Source organism: Ochotona princeps, chromosome X (assembly GCF_030435755.1).
Source record: "Ochotona princeps isolate mOchPri1 chromosome X, mOchPri1.hap1, whole genome shotgun sequence".
In the NCBI taxonomy this organism is placed as follows: Eukaryota; Metazoa; Chordata; class Mammalia; order Lagomorpha; family Ochotonidae; genus Ochotona; species Ochotona princeps.
In genome coordinates, this window is record NC_080865.1 from 93,571,577 (window position 1) to 93,591,547 (window position 19,971).

Consider the following 19,971-nt stretch of genomic DNA (forward strand, 5'->3'; position numbering starts at 1 on the left):
CACATACAAAGAATAGATCTCTTTGTTCGGAGCTCCCCTAACCCGGGGTCAAGGGGGTGGATTGTTCAGGGTGGCGGCAGGAGGCGCATTATTCGAGTGCTTGGGGGGTGGACTGTTGGGGAGCGGGACGTTGGAGCGGGACGCTGGATTGCACATTTGCTCGTCCAGGGCGCATGTTCCAAGATGGAAGTCTGACCAACCAAACAGGAAACGCGCCAGAAAAATCCCAACCTTGCCAGCAAGAACACAGACTGCCCAGGAGCCAGATCCTCGGCGGTTTTCACAAAGTGCCGGGAGGTCGGCCTGGAGAAGCCATGGTGTTCCTTGTTAATGACTCGTACTGGGCCTAGGGACCCACTTGCCTGAGCGCCACAGCCCCATTGGCCGCATGGCAGGGGCGGAAGGAGAGGGGTGGGACATAGCAAGTCTCGCGGTGGCTGGGAGCAGCGTGAGCGGCACACGAGAGCTGCTTTGGAGGCTGTGTGGGTCTTGGCGGGAACCCCGCGCTGCTTAACCGCCTGCCGCTTGAAGGCAGGCTGTTCCTCACAGAGGCTGGAGAGCCACTGCTGGTTTGTTAGTGACGCTGTGCCCTGAGGAGGGCGAGTCCGCACACTTCGTGAGCTTCCTAAGACCTCAGGCCTCTGCTGGGGACGCCACCATGCTCAGGCTGGTGAGATGTGTGGTGGCGTGCTGCCGCTGGGAGAGCTGCGACCCTGTACAGGAGCAGTCAGGATCGTCCCCAGGTACACCCCCGCCACCCCCGAGGAATCGACTGTTCTCTGCCCTGCTACGCTGACCCTCTCCCGGGTACTGCAGTGGTCCTTAGTGGTCTCGGCCCTGCCCTGTGTGTGCGTGAGAGAGAGAACGCATGTGTGCCCAGAGTGTCCCACATGTGCCATAGCGTGAGAGCAAGACAGGCCACATGCACAACTCCGTGTCACGTTCCTGCAGACTGGGAATGAGCTGACACTCAAGGCCCTGGGGTGAAGTGCGCCTGGCATTCTTGGATGACTCGCACCTTGCATGGTTTCTGAGGTGTCCCAAGGTGTCCGTGAAATTCACTTTGCGTCGCTGACTGATGAGTTTTCGCAGTCAGGTGTAAATATTATACAACTGCTCCCTGAGCAGACCAGCAGACTTACTTGGCATGCTAACGACTATATTCAAAGCACAACATGTTACTTCTTAGCTGTAATTGCACATGCAGAAAGATAATTGAGTGTGGTCGGGATTCAACAGCAAATTTCCAGGTGATCAGAGTGCTTTGTCTGAGAAGATGAAAAGGAGCTAGGAACGTAGTTCCTCAGGGCTGTGATGGCGATAGCGTGTAGTAAGAGTGGACTGTTTGAGACATCATGTGCGGCTACGGTGATAACAGGCAGCTTTTACAAGGCGCTGTCAGAGCTTCAGCTTTGCATACCTGTGTGAATTGCTAGACAGCCACCTCAAGCAGATATCATATCCCTTGTTTGTGCTATCAAGTGTTACTAGAAGGGAACATGATGAGGGTCGGACTTGTTTGTACTGCATCTTGCATCTGAGTCTAAGTGATGTGACCTCATTAAACTGTCTTGTAGTTGACAGCAGTTTGCAAAGTCGACAGGAAGTGGTGTCAAGCTCCTCTGCTGATTGTGCCGAAATGGTTGAGTCCTTCTGCTTCAGTGTTGTTGAAAGGTGCAGGTCTCTGAGAGATAGGCCTGAACGTACTGCCCATGAGGAAGGAAGTGGACTGTCTCAGGAGTTGACAACCTTGCAAGTAAGGCTAGGCTTGGGGACAGAATCTTATTGAAGTGCTTTTTTGCTCTTGCTCTTCTTGATTAATCACACCCAATTAAAGGTGACCTGCACAGCGGAGATAATGTCACACTTGAATCTTCACTCACAGAACTGTCTATTGAAAGACTGAAAAAAGTTATCTCTACGTCATGCAAGTGTGGATTGTGAGGAATTACTTTGTCTTTCTGCGTTCTCCATAGTTGTCATATTTTCTTTGTAAAACAATTTTAAAGACATACATAATATTTTGCTTCCAATAAGCAGAACAATTTCTAAAACTCTAATGGGATTACTGTTTTTAATTTCTCTGTCCAACATCAAAGGACTTTTCCAAAATTTATCTCCTGATTCTGCATCTTGAATGGTATGATTTATCTGTTTCTTTACCTTACATGTGTTTATCTGATCCCTGCATTTCTCTTGGTCTTATTCTCAACAAATAGCAAAACTTTCTTTAATACCGCAAGTTAACCCCAAATTAACTTTTTTTCCAATCGGTTCTCCGATGTTTTCCTAATTAAATCTCCTCTTTCCAGAACACTTACCCAATGATTTTGCCCATGCTTGCCATTATATTACAGCATACTAGAACCGGAAGCTTTTTTTTTTTTCAGTTTCTTCTGCTACTTAACATTGAATTTATGGAAGGAAAGAACAGTACACCTTTTGCTGCTGAAATTAATAAAATTAGTTCCTTACACTTGAGTACGAAATTAACAGCAACCTAGAGTATTTGAACAAAACATGACATACAACCATCAGTTTTAACTCATCCCCTCACATCAGTGATTAATTTGCTATGTAACGTGTTCTTTAGTGTGGAGGATAAGTATAAACTAATGTTTACCACTGATCCCTTATTTTTATCAGGTTCTTTTGCCAACCTTTTGTTATGTTGGAAGTAAATGTCTGCTTTTGTTACAGGTGGTGAGCATCTCTGATGATATTCTTAGCACTGAACAATCAGTTCTGGAAACCGAAATCCTAATTGGTTGTGTTAGTAATACATGGGATGGTTTTGTCTATATAAGTGAAACAATCTACTTCTCCCTAGACATCATTTCTGAAGGTAGGATTTCCATTTTCTTAGAAAAATGCCGTGCCTAATGTGACAGGTTGATAGCACCAGAACAAATTGTAGAACATGTTTGAGTCTGGTCAACTGCTCCCGAAGAGTTGAGCAGAACCTTTAGAAGTAAACGTAGCAAGTGAGAAGAAAACGCTGTTCCTCCAGGGTGTAGACGTAGGCTATAAACAATAAGCCAGTTTCAGCTGTCAGTCTTGCTCCTATAGATTGCATTTTTGTACTCTGTATTAGTTACCACATATCAGAGAAAATGTAATATTTATCTTTTGGGAATTTGAGTATTTCACTATGGAATACAGATTTATAAAATTTTCTCCAAGATGTAAAAGGTTTCTGTTTTTTAAAATCATTTCTGCATAAGAAAACACGTTTTTTAGAAACACTTTAATTTTGAAAACTATTTTAATTTATATGAGCAGTGAGTTGGATTAGAAGCAGAGACCTCAGGATTCTTTAACTGGCACACAAATGGGATGTTGGCACTGCTGTCAGTCATATAATCCGCTATGCCACTAACCCGCTATGCCACTAACCCGCTATGCCACGGTGCCAGACCCACAGTTGTAAGCGATAATACGGTAGTGACAAAACTCGTGAATTGAGGATGACTTCAAATAATGTAACTAAAGTTTCTCCACGGCCTTTGTAGGTTTTGTGCCTTATAAGGGAGACTGGTTAGAAGTTGAGTATTCCATGGAACCATGCACCTCAAACATCAGAGCTCACTCAGCAAAGCCGATGAACTGTAATCATATCAAAGAGTAAAGGGTTTGCACAATAATTTGGCTCTCATTTTCCCACTGCATTGCTGGGATATCTATCACATCTGTTCTTTGCCAAACAGAAGGCTGTGTTCCTTTTGGGAAATGAACAAAGTGAGATAGTCATGTACATCTTTATGACATTTTTAATGTTCGTTGTATATTTCAAAGGACATTGGGATGCTTTTGCAATGTAAATTAAAAAAAAAAAGAAACAGCTTGAATTGGAGCTTTCTTTGCCCAGTCCGTCCGTGAACCTCCAGGAATGGTGCACCCCCTGGAGGGGGAGGGAAAAACACCATGGAATATGATTTTTTCCAAGAGTAATTTTGAGAAAGAGTGAATGCATTGCACATTGTAGTAGCTGATCTCACTCAAGAGCCAAGTGTGTTGTGGGCAGTGAAGTCGGATGACAAGTGGGAAAACTGTGAATCAGTGCTTATTGGGAAGCCTCGTGTTAATGGAAAGTTTTACAAAGTAGAGCCAGAGTGAGGAGGTGAAGACAAGGTTTCAGTGGGTTTTAATTGTTGCCATTCTTTTTTTTCTATAGCTCTGTATTACCAGTATGCATGGAAGCCATGGAGTGATAGCTAATAGTATATTTTTCACTTTGAATTCCCTGCTATGTCCTGAGGGATATGTGCCTGAAATCCATGATGTGGTCAATGTGGACATCTTAAGGAGTCATCAGGGGTGCTATCTTTGGAGAGCAGTTTCTATCACCCCAGTGCAAATTGTGGCATTTTAACATATTTTTCCCTGTCCTTCTTTATTTCTAAGGTCAATTAAGGGCCTGATTCAGTTGCAACTTTCAGTGTGGTTATCAGAAAAAGTATTTTAAGTATAGCTTCTGTGCTACAACCATCTGAAATACTGGCAGATTCACGGGATACCACCAATCAGATGTAAGGCAGGGCATCAGTTGTGCAGCAAACCAAAATTGGGGCATTATACTAGGAAAACGGGTTGGAAAACTGCAGTTAATTCTAATTTCTTGCTTGCTATGGCCAGGAGAGAATTGGATGGCAGTAGAAGCCTGTCATTACCCTGAAATCATCTCATTAGGCGAAGAATTTGTCTCGAGGCATCAGGCTGAATATGGTCGCAGTTTGTCATCAGTTTGAGTTCCCTTTTAGCTTTATGTACACTTTGATTTTTCCCATAGTGCTTTTCACTTTGTATCACCAGCACAAATTCTTATTTCTAATGTTGAACTTTGTCTCTCTTTCCTATACAAGTATATAAACCCCATAATTTCAGGATGGTTCATGGTATTTTTTTTCTGTTTTTTTTTTTTTATTGCATTATCCCATCATAGGCCATGTAGAGTTTAGCTTAACATAGCATGAAACTATGATATAATGCACTGATATTAAATTCAGTAACCGAGTTATTTCACAAGAAATGATGCTTATGTGTGGTTGATTGATCGTGTTGGCTAGAATAAAATATTTGGTGAATCAAGAATTACTCCATTGCTTCTGTAAGAACATAATCTCTCAAGGCAGGTGTCTACACTGTCATGTACATCACTGTATTAAGGGGTCTGTTTCACAATTAAGGAACGGGATGTGCTCCTGGATGCAGTATCTGATTATAGCTTCCTGCTAATGAAAACACTTGAAGGAAATAACAGGGGCAAAGGTAGAAAATCTGGTACCATGCTGTAAAGGTATATTGAAGTGACTCATTGGAATTCCTCCTTTTATTCAGAAGTAGAGACATGTGCTACAAGATAAGTTTACTTCCCAGTATGTTAATCTCCATTATACAGTTCATCTATAAGACTATAAGTATAGACTTGATTGCCTGTCTCTGTTTCTGTGCTTTACATGAAGTTTGTCTTATTGAGAACATATAGATATTTGTCCTTTTTGCAGTGGCTTTTTTCACTAAGCAAAATGGTCTCTAGTTTGGACAGCTTTGTTGGAAATGGTAGAATTTCATTCTTGGTAAGGACTGTGTAGTATTCAATGGAGTAACTATACCACAGTTCCTTTATCCATTCCTCTTTTGATGGATATCTAGGAAAGAGATCTGTAGTTCTTACTAGGGTCAAATGAAGAAAATGTATCCAATGTAGGTGTACCTGAGATGAGAGTTTTATCAGAACTCGCACTAAAATTCCACTCCTCCATTCTACTTTTCCTGAACTGTGGGGATTGGGGAGCAGGTAGAGTGTCAGTAGGTTATGTGGAAATGCCGTGGAGGTGGAGAGTAGTTGATAGTATCTGAGTAATTTGGGCACTAAATTCCACTTGATTGCATGAATGTGGGGATTGCAAATAAGAGAATACTCTGTATTAATAGTATCATAGCAATGGTGAAGACTCTTTCATTAGTGGTAAGAAGATCTCTACTCAACGTGAGAAAGAGTTCATCAAAACCAGAAGGTAAAGTATCCACTAAACTGGTAGAGGGTGGTTGAAGTCAATTTGCAAGTCTTCTCTAAGACACAAATATTTGTGTGCCTGATAAGTATGGAATTGGAGTGATCTGATAATGGAATTGAGGTTAACAATCTGTCAGTTGCTAGCAGACAGTTGCTATATAACCAGGTGTAGGTTACATATGGCTTTCTGTATAGTGAGGGTTAGGTTATATGTGTTAGAAAGTGAAGTAGAGAGTGAGTTTGAGTGATACAAGAGTGTGAATGATTTATAAAGGTAAATTGGAGGGATGTGAGGAGTATTGGTTTATTATCTAGAAACCGATGTAAGCCCAACTTAGAGATCCCTTGTTGAAACAGAGTGATCTGTAAAGCTCAACAGACACGAGCAAGATTAAGGGAAATAAGAGGATTACTTCATTGCAGGCAGCTGTGTTAGCTGTTAAGTCAACCTGGCTGTTAGCTTCTGGTAAACATTGTTTGACTTTTTGGTGGCCTCTGCAGTGAAAAATAGAAGTTTTGGTTGGCAGCTTGGCAAGAACTTCAGTCAGCATGAGCTGTATTTTGAGTATTCCATTTGTTGTCAAGAACACTCTTGCCATATCTGGAGAGAATGAATGATGATATTAGGCATACTGGGAGTCCATAAAAAGGTTAACACAGACCTAGGTACCAACCACACTAGGCTGATGGAGCACCAGGCCTCCTCTCCTCTTCCTATTGCAGTGGTCCTCAGGAAACCACCACGTGCCCATCTCCTTCAGCCTATGAGGGCTTGGTCACATCCTCCCAGGATGAACTTTCTGGAGTGCCAGCATGACACTGCACACGCACCAGGAAATGGGAAGGCTTGCATACATCATGTCTTATTAATCTGCAGACAATACGGATACGACAGAAATGCAACTCAACTCCCACAGGCAATAGGAGCTTGTCAGTGATGACATCATGGCTTCCCCCGCCCATAGTGACTGCACCATTGGGAAGGCCTTAGGAGTATGGGTTGGGTGCTGTGCTGGTGCATGTGCTCAGAAGGTAGTGGGAGTCTGGTGGGTTTCATTTGTCCTCTGCAGTGATGCCTTATAAGTGTGCCTTGGGGTGGAACAAACCAGCAGCCCAGCTATCCCCTGCCAACTGTGGGCATCACATTGCCCTTCCTGTGTGTGGTCCTGACAGCTCTACCCAGAACTAAATCTAAGCCTGTGTGCAGGGCGGCTTTGTGGTCCCATGAGTATGCAATATATTGCTGATTCCACCCTCACACCTCCCATCTCATTCCCTTGATCTTTGGGGTCAGTGAATACATCAACTCCCTGTCTTTGCGCTGCTGGTATTTCTTCCTTCCATACAGTTCAGCTTCCTCCTCCTCTCTCCAAGGTTTGAGGTAGCCATGAGTGAAATGAAACCTCTCATCACCGTGCACTGCCTAGAATTGTTAGCAGGCTAATGAGAGCACCAACTTAGAATCTTCTAGCATGTGCCTATATTGTATCTTGGTACCATCTTTTCAGCTGTAGGTGGAAAAATGGTTCTAAAATAATTAAAAGGAAACTTTGCTTAATATGTATTTTGTTTTCTAAACCACTGAAACAGAAATTCACTCTCAAAAATCTAGATTTGAATAATTTTCCACATATTTTTAGCTTTGACTTATCCTTGTGTCTGCATTCAATATATTTGTATGCATGTAACACATCTAACCTAATATTAAAAGAAAAATAGAATTTAATAGTTATGATACAGAAATAAATTCCCATATGCATCAGCTCATGATTATACATTTTGCCCATCCCTCTGTTGTAAGAACAGCCACGCTGGGCTCATGCAAAATCGAACATCGATTGTAGAGCTCCTGTCTTATATTAGATCTTGCCATTTGTTATCCTGTGTATTTGCTACATTATAATTTTTATTTGAAAGCCAGTGTTACACAAAGTAAAGGAGAGAGAAAGAGCGAGATCTTGTATTCATCTGCTGCAATAAGCAGTGCTGCGTTGAGCCGAGGTCATAATCCAGGAGTTTCTTCCAGGTCTTTCATTTTTGTTCCAGAGGCCTAAGTACTTGATCTATCTTATACTGCTTTTCTAAGGGTGATAGCAAGAAGCTGAATCTAAATTGGAGCCCCTGGGACACAAACTAGCATCCACATAGGATGCTGGCATCACAAGTGGCGGCTTTATACTTCATGTCACAATATTGGCCCTGTTATTTCCTTTATGTAAAATCTTATTTTTTCCTCTTCAGTTCACCGAACCTGGTATTTCCACTTTTAGCATGTTTTCTCTATGAGTCTGACTTTTTTTTTGCCTAAGTTTTCACGTATTAATTCTTTCCACACTATCGCCAGTGGCCTCTAGGGCCTGGGGAATTGCACTGAGGGCTTTTAGGGAGTGCCTGGTAACTTGTTCAGGTGCCTGTATCCCGGGCAAGCAGGTGAGGGGGAGTAGGACCCTAGGCTGGGATGCTGATAGGTTATGCTGGTGGACTGAGTGTGGGGACTGGCAAATGCTTGGGTCTTGGGCAGATGGGTTGTAAGGCCTCAGGCTGACATGCATGCAGGAGGATTGAGTCTGGGGACCCACACATGCAGTTGGGTCCTGGGTGGGCTGAAAGGACTCCAGGCCAAAATGCCATTCTCCACAAGACCTTGCTGGGGAACCCATGTGCTTATGGGCCTGGGAGGCTGTGGATGGACCAGGGAAGGGTGTATAGAATGTGAGGGAGGGGCCCGGCGGTGTGGCCTAGCGGCTAAAGTCCTCGCCTTGAACGCACCGGGATCCCATATGGGCGCCGGTTCTAATCCCCGCAGCTCCACTTCCCATCCAGCTCCCTGCTTGTGGCCTGGGAAAGCAGTTGAGGACGGCCCAAACCTTTAGGACCCTGCACCCGCGTGGGAGACCCGGAAGAGGTTCCTGGTTCCCGGCATCGGAATGGCGCGCATCGGCCCGTTGCGGCTCACTTGGGGAGTGAAACATTGGATGGAAGATCTTCCTCTCTGTCTCTCCTCCTCTCTGTATATCCGGCTTTCCAATAATAATAAACCTTTAAAAAAAAAAAAAAAAGAAAGTGAGGGAGAGGAGATCACTGAGGGAGCATATTGTAGGTAAGGAATGACTTCTGGGAGGCTTCTACTGACAAAGCTAGTGTACTTGCAGATAAGCAAGGGGGCTGAGACCCAGTGACTTTAAAGAGGGAATCTTGTGGACCACTCTGGGTTAGATTAATGTACCTGTCAATGTGGGAGACCTGAGCTGGGCTAGTTAGCATCAACCACCACTGACAACTGCCCACTGGAGCACACAAAAACTAGGGCTGGGGGGGAGCGGCTTCCTGGCAGGGCTAGACCACACTACCCATCAGTGAGTGCTGGAATAGGGAATGAGCCACATTAGGCTGGACTGTAACACTAACTGGTATGCAAAAGAAATTGATCTGGGGTCAGATTCTGTAGGGGATGTGTGGGTTTACCCCTATGGGACTGCAACTTCTGCTGATTAGTTCAAGAGCTGGGGGTAGTGACAGGCCAAACTAGATATGACCATGGAACTCACCAACATTTATGAGTACTGGGTTTGGGAACAGCTTGAACTGGTCCAGGCCTCAGCACCTGTAGGTGCATCCAAGAACTGGATGTGGAACAGGCTGTTCCATGACATTCACCAGCACACACAAAGGCTGAAACTGCAGACAGACCATGCTGGGTAAGGATCTAGTACCAGTGGCATGTGTGAGATCTGGGTCTGGGATTGCTCTGTGGAGTAATTTAGGTAACCACCCTGGTGGGCTATAGCTCCCACTGTTAAGCACGTGAGTAAGAGGTTGGTGTTTGTCAGACCAACCAACAAGGCTGCTATTCGTCTCAGCTGGTGTGTGTGTTGGCTCAGGGGGACTGACCAAGCAGGACTAGGCCAAATTGTGTCACACTGGCACTCATGGGAGTTAAGATGGAGTGCAGACCGAGCAGGGCTAGGCTGAGCTATCACACCCAATGGTCTGCATGAAAGCCAGGGATAGGGAAGGATGGGCAGGACTAGGTTGCAGCACACACAAAAAAGAGTTGGGACTGGGGCCAGGCAAAGGCCAGGCCAGGGGATAGGTTATGTTGGTCTGGATCAGAGCAACCACTGGCATGTGCAAAATCTATGGCTGGGAACAGGCCTGGTCAGGGAACTAAAGGGACAACCCTAATGGACTGTTTTCCCGCTAGTGAGCATGAAAGCCAGAATGGGACTGGTAAACTGGGCTGAACATGGTTTGGTTGATCATGGGATGAACATCACTTGGATGACCATGGGATGAACATGCCTTGGTGTTGGTGTGGACTGCGTCTGTGGTGTACCAGACTGGGCTAGACTCAAGTACACACTGGTGCTCACTAGAGCCAGAATGGATATAAGACAATTTACCTAGGTCTTGACACCAGTTGAACCACATAAGAGCTGTGTCTGGGTATGAGTCAGGAGTGGCTGAGCTGTAGCATCCACAGTAAGAGTGGGAATGGGTGTGGGTTGGACAAGCAAGGCCACTGTATCTGCCAGGACAGGAAGTGGGCCAAGTTCATTATACACCAAGAACTCAGCTGTGTGCACAAGATCTGTGACTTGGAAGTGACCTGATAGAGTAGTTTGGGGACCTCCTCTGTCAGGATGCAGTCCCTTGCTGGTTAAAACAAGAACTGAGCCTGGGAGCAGTTCAGACCAGGCCAGGTTATAGTATGCACTGACATTCATGTGACTCAGGTCTGAGGTGTGGGCAGGGGCAGACCCTGCTAGTTTATAGCTGCCACTGGAAGATCTGAGTGCCAAGATGGGGTGCAAGATAGTCTGGGTTGGGCTGCAACACCAGTCAGTTCACATTAGGACTGGGGAGAGTCCAGGCTGGGCTAGGATGCAGCACCTGCCAGCATGAGCCAAAACTAGGGGCATACTGGGCCAAGCCAGGCTGCAACACCTGCCAGTGAATGCCAAAGTATGGCATCCAATGCTAAAATAGGCTGGACCAATCATCAGTACACATAATATCCTGTGGTGGGATAAATCAGCAGGGGTCTGTCGGGACTCCAATTTAGGGTCATTTCTCCCACTGGTGAGCATTAGAGTCAGGATTGGAGCAGACCTGGCTGGGATGACTGTAAAATCTGTTGGCTTACATGCAAGCCAGCTTAGAGAGAGAGCTAGCCTGGGCTAAGTGATTATATCCAGTGGTGCATACATGAGCCAGAGTAAGTGCCAGTTGGTAAAGCTTTGTCACAGCATCAGCTCCTAAGTGCAAGGTATAGGGGTAAGCCCTGTCAAGCTAGACCACAATACTACCTGGAAGGTACAAGATCTGGACTGGGATTGGGCCTATTGGGAAGCTATGGGCACCCCTCTGATGAGCTACAGCTCCTAATAGCAAGCATGAAAACCAGGGCTGGAGGGCAGGCCTGGTTGGACAGGCAGTCACACTCACTGGCATAATTATGGGCTGGATAGTGGGGTTGGTTGAACTGAGCTAGGCTGCAGCACTCATTGATGTGTACGAGAGCCAAATGGGATGCAGTACAGACTAGACCAGTCTGCTGCACATACCGACAAGTGCAGGAACTGGGGCTAGGGGTGGACCTGGTGGAGGTTAATGGGGCTTGCTCTGACTAGGCTGCAGTTGCTAATGGTGTGCTTGAGTGCCAAATGTGTGGTGAACAAGGTTAGGCTGGGCTGCAGCATCCGTTGGTTTGCATACTTCATAGACAGTCATAAGTCCATCATTTTGTTATGTAAGTTTGTCCTGACATTGCTGGTACAGACCATGGCAGTCAAGCATTTTATTGTTAAGATATATCCAACAGTCTCATCTTTGATTTGGAAGTAGAGATGCATACATGCTGAGGTGGTTGATTGACTTGTTTTGTCCTCTGTCTTTTGATGGTTGTTAGCATTCTGAGTCTGAAAGCTCGATTGGGGGGATCCCCAAAGAAACTTTGTCTGAGGTGTTCCCAGACCAGATTTTTGTATGTACTAGCAAGCACAGGGCCTGGCACAGTCCATTGCCCGGATCAGCTGGTGGTTGCAGTTGCTGGGTTGGTTCTGTTTCCATCCCTGTCTTCCACTGGCACCAATGGGTGTTTGCAGTCCAGCCTAGTTCTGCCCAGCACATACTTGGCCCTCACATAAACCAGTGGGAGCTGCAGCCTAGTCGGACGACCCACAATAACCCCCACCAGGCGCGCCCCTGACCCTGGTTTGCCAGTATGTGTGGCAGACTAGTCCAGTCTGTCCCACATCCCCTTCTGCTCTCATACATGTCAATGGGTATTAAAACCTTGTTCCATCTGACCAGCTCAACTATCCAGCCTTTGCAGATGTTGTTGGGTGTCACTCTGTCTAGCCACCCCAGCCCCTGTCCTAGTTTTCGTGCCCTCCAGTGGGGGGTGGTAACCTAAGAGGGAGGAGCCCACTATTTCCCTCCCAGGCTACTCCCACTCCCGGATTATGCACTTTCCAGGTGGTTCTGTGGTTTAACTTGACAGAACTAACCCCCAGTGCCAGCTTCTGCCAGCTGATGCTGTGGCTAAGCCCCAACAACCCTCACCCACTCTAATTGTAGATTGCACCAGTAGGAATAATCAGCCCAGCCTGGTTTTTCCCTGATCTGGTCCACATGAGGCGCACAGGTGTTGTAGCCCTGCCTAGTCTGGTCTGTCCCCATCCCAGCTCACGCTCTCCAGTGTGGGTGGCTGTCCAGCAAGGGAACCACCCCTTATTCCCCTGCCGGTTCTGCCCCCTCCCTTCCCGGCTCCCACGTGTGCTGGTTGGATGCTACGGTCACATCTGGCACAGGCAACCTCACCCTGGCACTCCGTGTTGTGTACTGCTTTTGTCACAACTGAACCTGGCTCAACCCACACTCTGTTCTGGCGTTCGGATTTGCCAGTGGGTGACGCGAACTGATCCAGCCTGGTCTGTCCCCGACCCATGCCAAATGCATGCCAGTGGGACACTTTCCATGACCTCTTGGCTGTTTCCTTCCATGCTTCTTGTGCTTACCTGCAGGGTCTGTGTCCTGCCAGAGGAGCCACCCAGGCTCCTCCATCAGAACCCCTCCGAGTGCCAGATTATGCGCATACCAGTGGGTCCATGAGCCAGCACCACTCAGTTCACCTCCTGTCCTAGCAGGAACAGTGGCTCTTCCTAACTGGCCTTCAACCCATTCTGGTTCTTGCTGTTGGATGTTTCAGCCCAGCCACGGCTCGTCCATACCCACATATAGCTTATATATGGCTCAGTTGGGGTTGAGACCTAGCCTAGTCCTTCCCACATCTACCCTGGTCCTCCAGAACACCAGAAGGTGTTGGGGTCTGACCCGGCCTGGCGCGTCCAGTCCCAGTCCACACTTGTGCCAAGGGAGACCACAACTGTATCCTGACCAGAAAGCAACCCCATTCCAGCCCGTGTGCCCTTTGGTGGGAACCTCCACCCAGCCAGGGTGTCCCCTTAGCTCTCCAACTGGGCCTGTTCCCAGCCGTAGATCACGTGCATGCCAGTGGTTGCTCTGACTCAGCCTGGCACAGCCCATCACCTGTCACAACCCTTGCCCTAGACACTGTGGCTCAGCATCCATGGCTCACGCAGACCAGTTGGTGCAAGAACCTACCTGGGCATGTCCTGTGCTCCATCCTGGTTTCCAATCTTACTTGTGGGCTAAGGTTTGCTCAGTCCTGCCCAGTGCACCCATTCCATCGCCTTTTTGTACATTGACGAGCCATTGGTGCTACTTTGCCCAGCCTGTCCGACCCCCAGGTCCAGACCACCTGTTCACCAGTGGGAGCTATAACTCGCCAGGGGAGCTTCCCAAGTTTCTCCCCATGATCCCCTCCCAGACCCAGTTCTCATACAACTGCATTGTATCTTTTTTTTAAAGATTTATTCATTTTATTACAGCCAGATATACAGAGAGGAGGAGAGACAGAGAGGAAGATCTTCCATCCAATGTTTCACTCCCCAAGTGAGCCGCAACGGGCCGATGCGCGCCATTCCGATGCCGGGAACCAGGAACCTCTTCCGGGTCTCCCATGCGGGTGCAGTGTCCCAAAGCTTTGGGCCGTCCTCAACTGCTTTCCCAGGCCACAAGCAGAGAGCTGGATGGGAAGTGGAGCTGCGGGGATTAGAACCGGCGCCCATATGGGATCCCGGTGCGTTCAAGGCGAGGACTTTAGCCGCTAGGCCACGCCGCCGGGCCCCAACTGCATTGTATCTTAACAGCTGGATATGACAGCATCTGTTATGCAGTTACTATAACTTCCCTTAAATGAGAAGCCATGAAACAAAATCAACAACAGGAATAAAGATAAAACAGAAGTTTTACCCTCATGATGCTGTAAAACATGCTACTGAATAACCAATGTGTCAATGAGGAAATGACACAGAAAACACAAAAGCTTCTTAGGGAAAATGATGCTACAGTGTGATCTATGTGTCAGTGAAGAATTTAATAAAAAGAAAGGACACTATTTTGAAAAAATGAAAAAAAACTAAAACACATGGGTTGCAGCAAGAACAGTATTGAAATCATTATTGATCTTATAATTTGCATTAAGGTTGCCTTAGGAAGAACATATGGTGGTACTTACCCTTTTTGATTGACTTATTTCACTGAGCATATTGCTCTCTAGTTTGAACCATTCAGTTATAAATTGAATAATTTCACATTTTTGATGGCTGAATAGTAGTATTCCATAGAGTAGATACGCCATAGTTTCTTTAACCGCTCCTCTTTGGATGGACACCTGGGTTGTTTCCATATGTTTGCTATTGTAGATTGTGCTACTGTAAATATAGGATTACAGATTCCTTTCGAATATTCAGTTTTCATTTCCTTTGGATATATTCCTAGAAGCAGGATAGCTGGGTCACACAGCCGACTTATTTGGAGTTCTCTAAGCACTCTCCATGCTGATATCCATAGTGATCGTACTAGTCTACACTCCCACCAGCAGTGAAGGAGATTACCTTACTCCCCACATCCATGCTAGCAGGTGTTGTTAGTAGAGTTCTGCATGTAGGCCAACCTCACTGGAGTTAGGTGAACTACCTCTCCTGAAAGAGTTGTGAATGATAACATTTATTTGATAAACCTCAATCTGCTCTTGCAAAAACAGGCTGTGCAATGCTCAGTTCTTGATGCTTTTCTCCTTCTGGCTTTACTAAATCAGTTCAGGAAAAGCATCATCTAAAGCATAATCACTGTATTTTTCAATGAAAGGTTTACAAAGTATCTATTACAGCATTTGCTAAGTGATGTTTTCATGGAACACAAGCTACTTACCAATATCATAGCCTTAACCATACTTGGAAATTTTAAATGACCTCGAAGAAGATATATTGTAATGTAGTTTCTTTACCACTCCGGTAGATTTGTGTCTTAGAAGGGATACTGAATAGAAGTTGAATCGATCAGTCAAATATAGCACCTGGAACATCAGTGTACAGTCAGTAAAGTTATGAACTCTAAGCATGCCAAATGGGAAATTTGTTTATGTATTGCACTTAACTATCCTGTTAGTCTTTCTTTGGGGGATAATTTGGCTTCCGCTTTTCTATTGCATGTTCTAGAATATCTACAAACTTTAGTCTTTGTCAAAGAGAAGTTAATATTCTTTCCTAAAATGAAGAACTTGTGGGCCTGGCAGCATGACCTAGTGGATAATAAGGTCCTCGCCTTGAACACGCCGGGATCCCATATGGGCACCGGTTCTAATCCTGGCAGCTCCACTTCCCATCCAGCTCCCTGCTTGTGGCCTGGGAAAGCAGTTGAGGAAGGCCCAAAGCTTTGGGACCCTGCACCCGCATGGGAGACCTGGAGAAAGTTCCTGGCTCCTGGCTTTGGATAGGCGCAGCACTGACCATTGCGCTCACTTGGGGAGTGAATCATCGGACGGAAGATCTTCCTCTCTATCTCTCCTCTCTGTATATCTGACTTTGTAATAAAAATAAAATAAATCTTTTAAAAAAATGAAGAACTTGCAAAACCAAAAATGTTAATCTTACAATTTGCAGAGTGTTGGAATACTATTGAAGTACTCTATGAAAAACAGTCTGAAATGCAAATTGGGTGCAAGAATATTGCTGGCAAAGAGTGATTATAGTGTGCTCTATTTCTGATCTTACTCATAAGAGCTCAGAATGATGTGGGTAGTGGAGTTGGAACAAAAGTGGGAAATATATGTGCTTAATTCTGCAAGTAATGGAGAAAAGTGTCAAAGTACCCTACAGCATACAGCTTGGTAGAGTTTATCATTGACAGTTCTGCTTTACACAAGCAGTGTATGCTCTCACAGTCTGCACTGTGCTGTAAGGCTTGAATGTTCCTGGCATTCTGCAGCGCTTCCAAAAGCTTGGTATACATGCATATAGCCTGGTATTGTTTTCAAAATGCAGATTTTTATCTGTTTTAGTGAGCCCCAGGTTCTGCAATGCTAGCAGCCTATACTCAGTGCCAATACTGCTACTCTTTGGATATACATTAGGTAGCAACGTTCTCAATCAAACTCTATCATTAGACCCATCTAGTCACACTACCATTGAGCATTCCTAGTTGCTGGATGCCCTCCTCTATCATGCTCCTATTCCACATTGGTGGAAGCACATGGGAGCTCTCTGCAACTTTGTCTGCCTGCCTCTCTTTCTGTCTCTGGCTCTGAAATAAATATATAAAATAGATCTTAGAAACTTTAAACATGAAACAACAATCCCTCTGGATGCATATCTAGAGAAAGAAAATCACCACGTACTCTCATTCTCACTGCAGGATGCTCACAGTATATATGACAGAATAACAACCCAGGTGTCTATCAATGAGTGGACAGAATCAATGGTATATGTAAACTATGGATGATCACTTAGCTTATAAAGATTTACTTAGGTATTTGAAAGAGTTACAGAGGGAGACAAAGAAGGAGAAAGGCAAAGAGACAGAAATCTTCCACCTACTAGTTCATTCTCCATATGACCACAATAACCAGGTCTGGGTTAGGCTGAAGCCAGGTGCAAGGAGCTTCTTCCAGGTTTCCCATGTGGGTTGAAAGGGTGCAAACACTTGATCCATGTTCTGCTTCTTTCCCTAGGCCATAAACAGGAAGTCATTAGGAAGTAGAGTAACTGAGACATCAACCAGCACCTGCATTGTTTCAGGCAGTGAATTTATTGTACACCACAATGGTGGCTCCATTATTTAGCCAGCCATGATGGCTCAATGGTTAAATCTTCATGTTTCAGGTACCGGGATCCAATATGGGCACCTGTTTGTGTCCTATCTGATCCACCTTCCATCCTGACCCTGCTTGTTGTCTGGGAAAGTAGTAGAGGATGGCCCAAAGTCTTGGGACCCTACACCCATGTGGGAGACCCAGAAGAAGTTCCTGGCTCCTGGCTTTGGGACAGGTTAGTTCTGGCTGTTGTGGCCATTTAGGGCGTGGACCAGCAGAAGGAAGATCTGTCTCTGTCTCCACTTCTCTCTGTAAGTCTGATCTACTTTTCCAATAATAGTAAATATTTTAAAAAGAAGGAACTTCTGGGGCTGACAGTGTGGGGTAGTAGGGTAAGCCTCTACTTGTGGTGCCAGTAAGGATGGGTAGCAGTTCATGTTCTGGCTGCTCCATTTCTGATCCAGTTCTCTGCTAGCAGTCTTGAAAAGCAGCAGAACCCAAGGCTTTGGCACCTGTACCCATTTGGGAGATCTAGAAGAAGCTCCTGGATCCTGGCTTTTGATCAACTCAGCTCTGACCACTGTGACCAATGCGGAATGAAGTAGCAGATGAAAGATGCCTCTCTCTGCCTCTGAGTCTCTCTGTACAACTCTGTTATTAAGTGGGAAGAAAGGAATCTTTTAAAAAGGAGACCCTGTCATTTAAGACACCATGGATGAACTTGGAGAACCCAGTGTTTAGTCAAATAATCTGTACTCAGAATGGCAACAATGGCATGATCTCAATTATACATGAAAATGTATATAGGATCCAATAGGCAAAGTGACTCAAAGTGGTTATTAGGGTCAGGTGGGATGGACAGCAAATTGGACAGTGAAGGTCAAAAGATACAATTTAGCAAATCAATGTCCTAACAGGAAAAATCGAATGCACAACTGGAACTCTATAGCTTCAAAAGCATGTTGCATCCAGGATTTTTTCCAGATGGTAAATAGCAGTTAGTCTTGCTAAAGCGGATTGACAAATAGGTAACTGCATCAGCTGGCAGACATGTAAATATGACCCCCTTTGTAGCTATTTTAAATACATGTGTCTTACAGTTTAAACTTACAGGCATTAAATATACACAAAAAAACCCCACAAAGAATAACTGAAAATGTGGAATCTCTAAAATAACTATACAAATTAATAATATGTTGGTGCTTTTTAGTACCAAAATCGCAAGTAATACAATACAAAATATTTGATCATTAATTTGAGAACCCTATATTCTGTCATGTCCTGAATCAACCTAGCAGGACACAGGACATAGGACACAGGATAATCACATGACATAAGATAGTGCCCTAGGGCTTACTTTACTCCATGAAGAATTTTAGGCATTTCAGGTTATTAACAGATCATCTCCTTTGTGCTATTTCTGGCAGGCAGAGGACAGCATATGGTGAAGGGTATGGAGATAAGAAAGTTCAGCATTCCAGAGATGGGAAGATCATGCGCTTATTCTTCCAAGGCCCTGAGGATTGAAGGTAATGTGAGCCAGGTAGTCTTAAAACATTGCAGAATGTTGAAGGTGTATAATTTAAACTATTTTCATGTAGAGAAACTATTGCAGGTGATATTATGATAGAACTCTGTCCAAGATTGAAAAAGAAAGCCTAATCTCAAGTTTAAAGCTGCCAGCAGGCCCCGAGGACACCGACGGTGAGGTGATTGATGTTCTTTAGCTGAACAACCACTAAAGACAGGCTGGTGAGGAATGTCTCTATATTCAGCACAAATTCCAGAGTTTTAAAGGTTAAGGAAGGAGAGGCCAGGAGGGCGTCTTCTGGCAGGCCCCCTCCCACCAAAGCCACTGTAATTGGCTGTAGGACACATCCATTTCCCTTGACCTTCTGATCATGCCAGATGTCATGTTCCATGTGTATTCCACTTGACCTTCTATTCATGTCAGAGGTCACGCTCCACGTGTAGGCCTGAAAGATGTGCCTCAGGTCATAGGCAGGTAAGCTCTAACCCACACCCACCAGGTAGCAAGCAGGGGCTCAGAGGCGATTGCCCACAGCCTCAAATCAGAAATAAAATACAGTCATTATATTCCCTTGTTGTTTCATTTTTTGCTTGTCAGCATAGAGCAATGGTGTGTAGTCCAATACTGAACAGAATCTTTCTGAGTATCTGTGGGCAAGGGATATTAGGTGTGTTAAGGGAAAGCTAATAAGCTTTACCATTAGCTATGTAGGCATGTGCTATTTTGTATCAGTTTCTATAGCCAATATGAACATTAAAGCAGTCAAATATTCTCTTTATCCTATTGCTCCTTTTATGAGCAATCGTGTCAGTGTGTGTGAGGTCATAAGGATGTCATAGGATGTCTTTTATCAAGTGGTCCCTGTTTGAAAACCTCTGTGTGTATTTGTGTGTGTTTGTGTGGGCATCTCTGTGTGAGTGAACATGCACATTTGGGGCACGCAAATCCCATTGGGATGTCAAATCACACATTTATACAACTGCGGCCTATTCTAGGACCTGTGTGTGTGTGTGTGTGCTGGTGTGTGTTTATGTACCTCTGTGTTTTTCCATGTGTTTGGGGACTACACTTGTGTGTACAAATGCAATTGTGAAATGCATGTCTCATAGGGATGTCAAATCATTTTATTATCCAATATTAACCAAGTGCTTCCAGTTCAAGAAACTGTGTGTGTGGGTGTGGCTGTGGTCACAGGATGTCCCATCTAGTTTTTCTCCAATATCTGCCTGTCCAGAGGACCTGTAT

The 19,971-nt window shown here is 45.1% G+C and overlaps 1 protein-coding gene across 1 annotated transcript; it reads left to right on the top strand.

The window, feature by feature from the left end:
* Window positions 1-608: 608 nt before the first annotated feature.
* LOC131478659 (cancer/testis antigen 55-like) lies at window positions 609-3,628 on the top strand. Its single transcript, XM_058659171.1, has 4 exons — window positions 609-743; window positions 1,578-1,756; window positions 2,701-2,845; window positions 3,513-3,628. The coding sequence occupies exons 1-4, from the start codon at window positions 659-661 to the stop codon at window positions 3,626-3,628; spliced, it is 525 nt and encodes a 174-aa protein (XP_058515154.1). The 5' UTR covers window positions 609-658.
* Window positions 3,629-19,971: the final 16,343 nt, after the last annotated feature.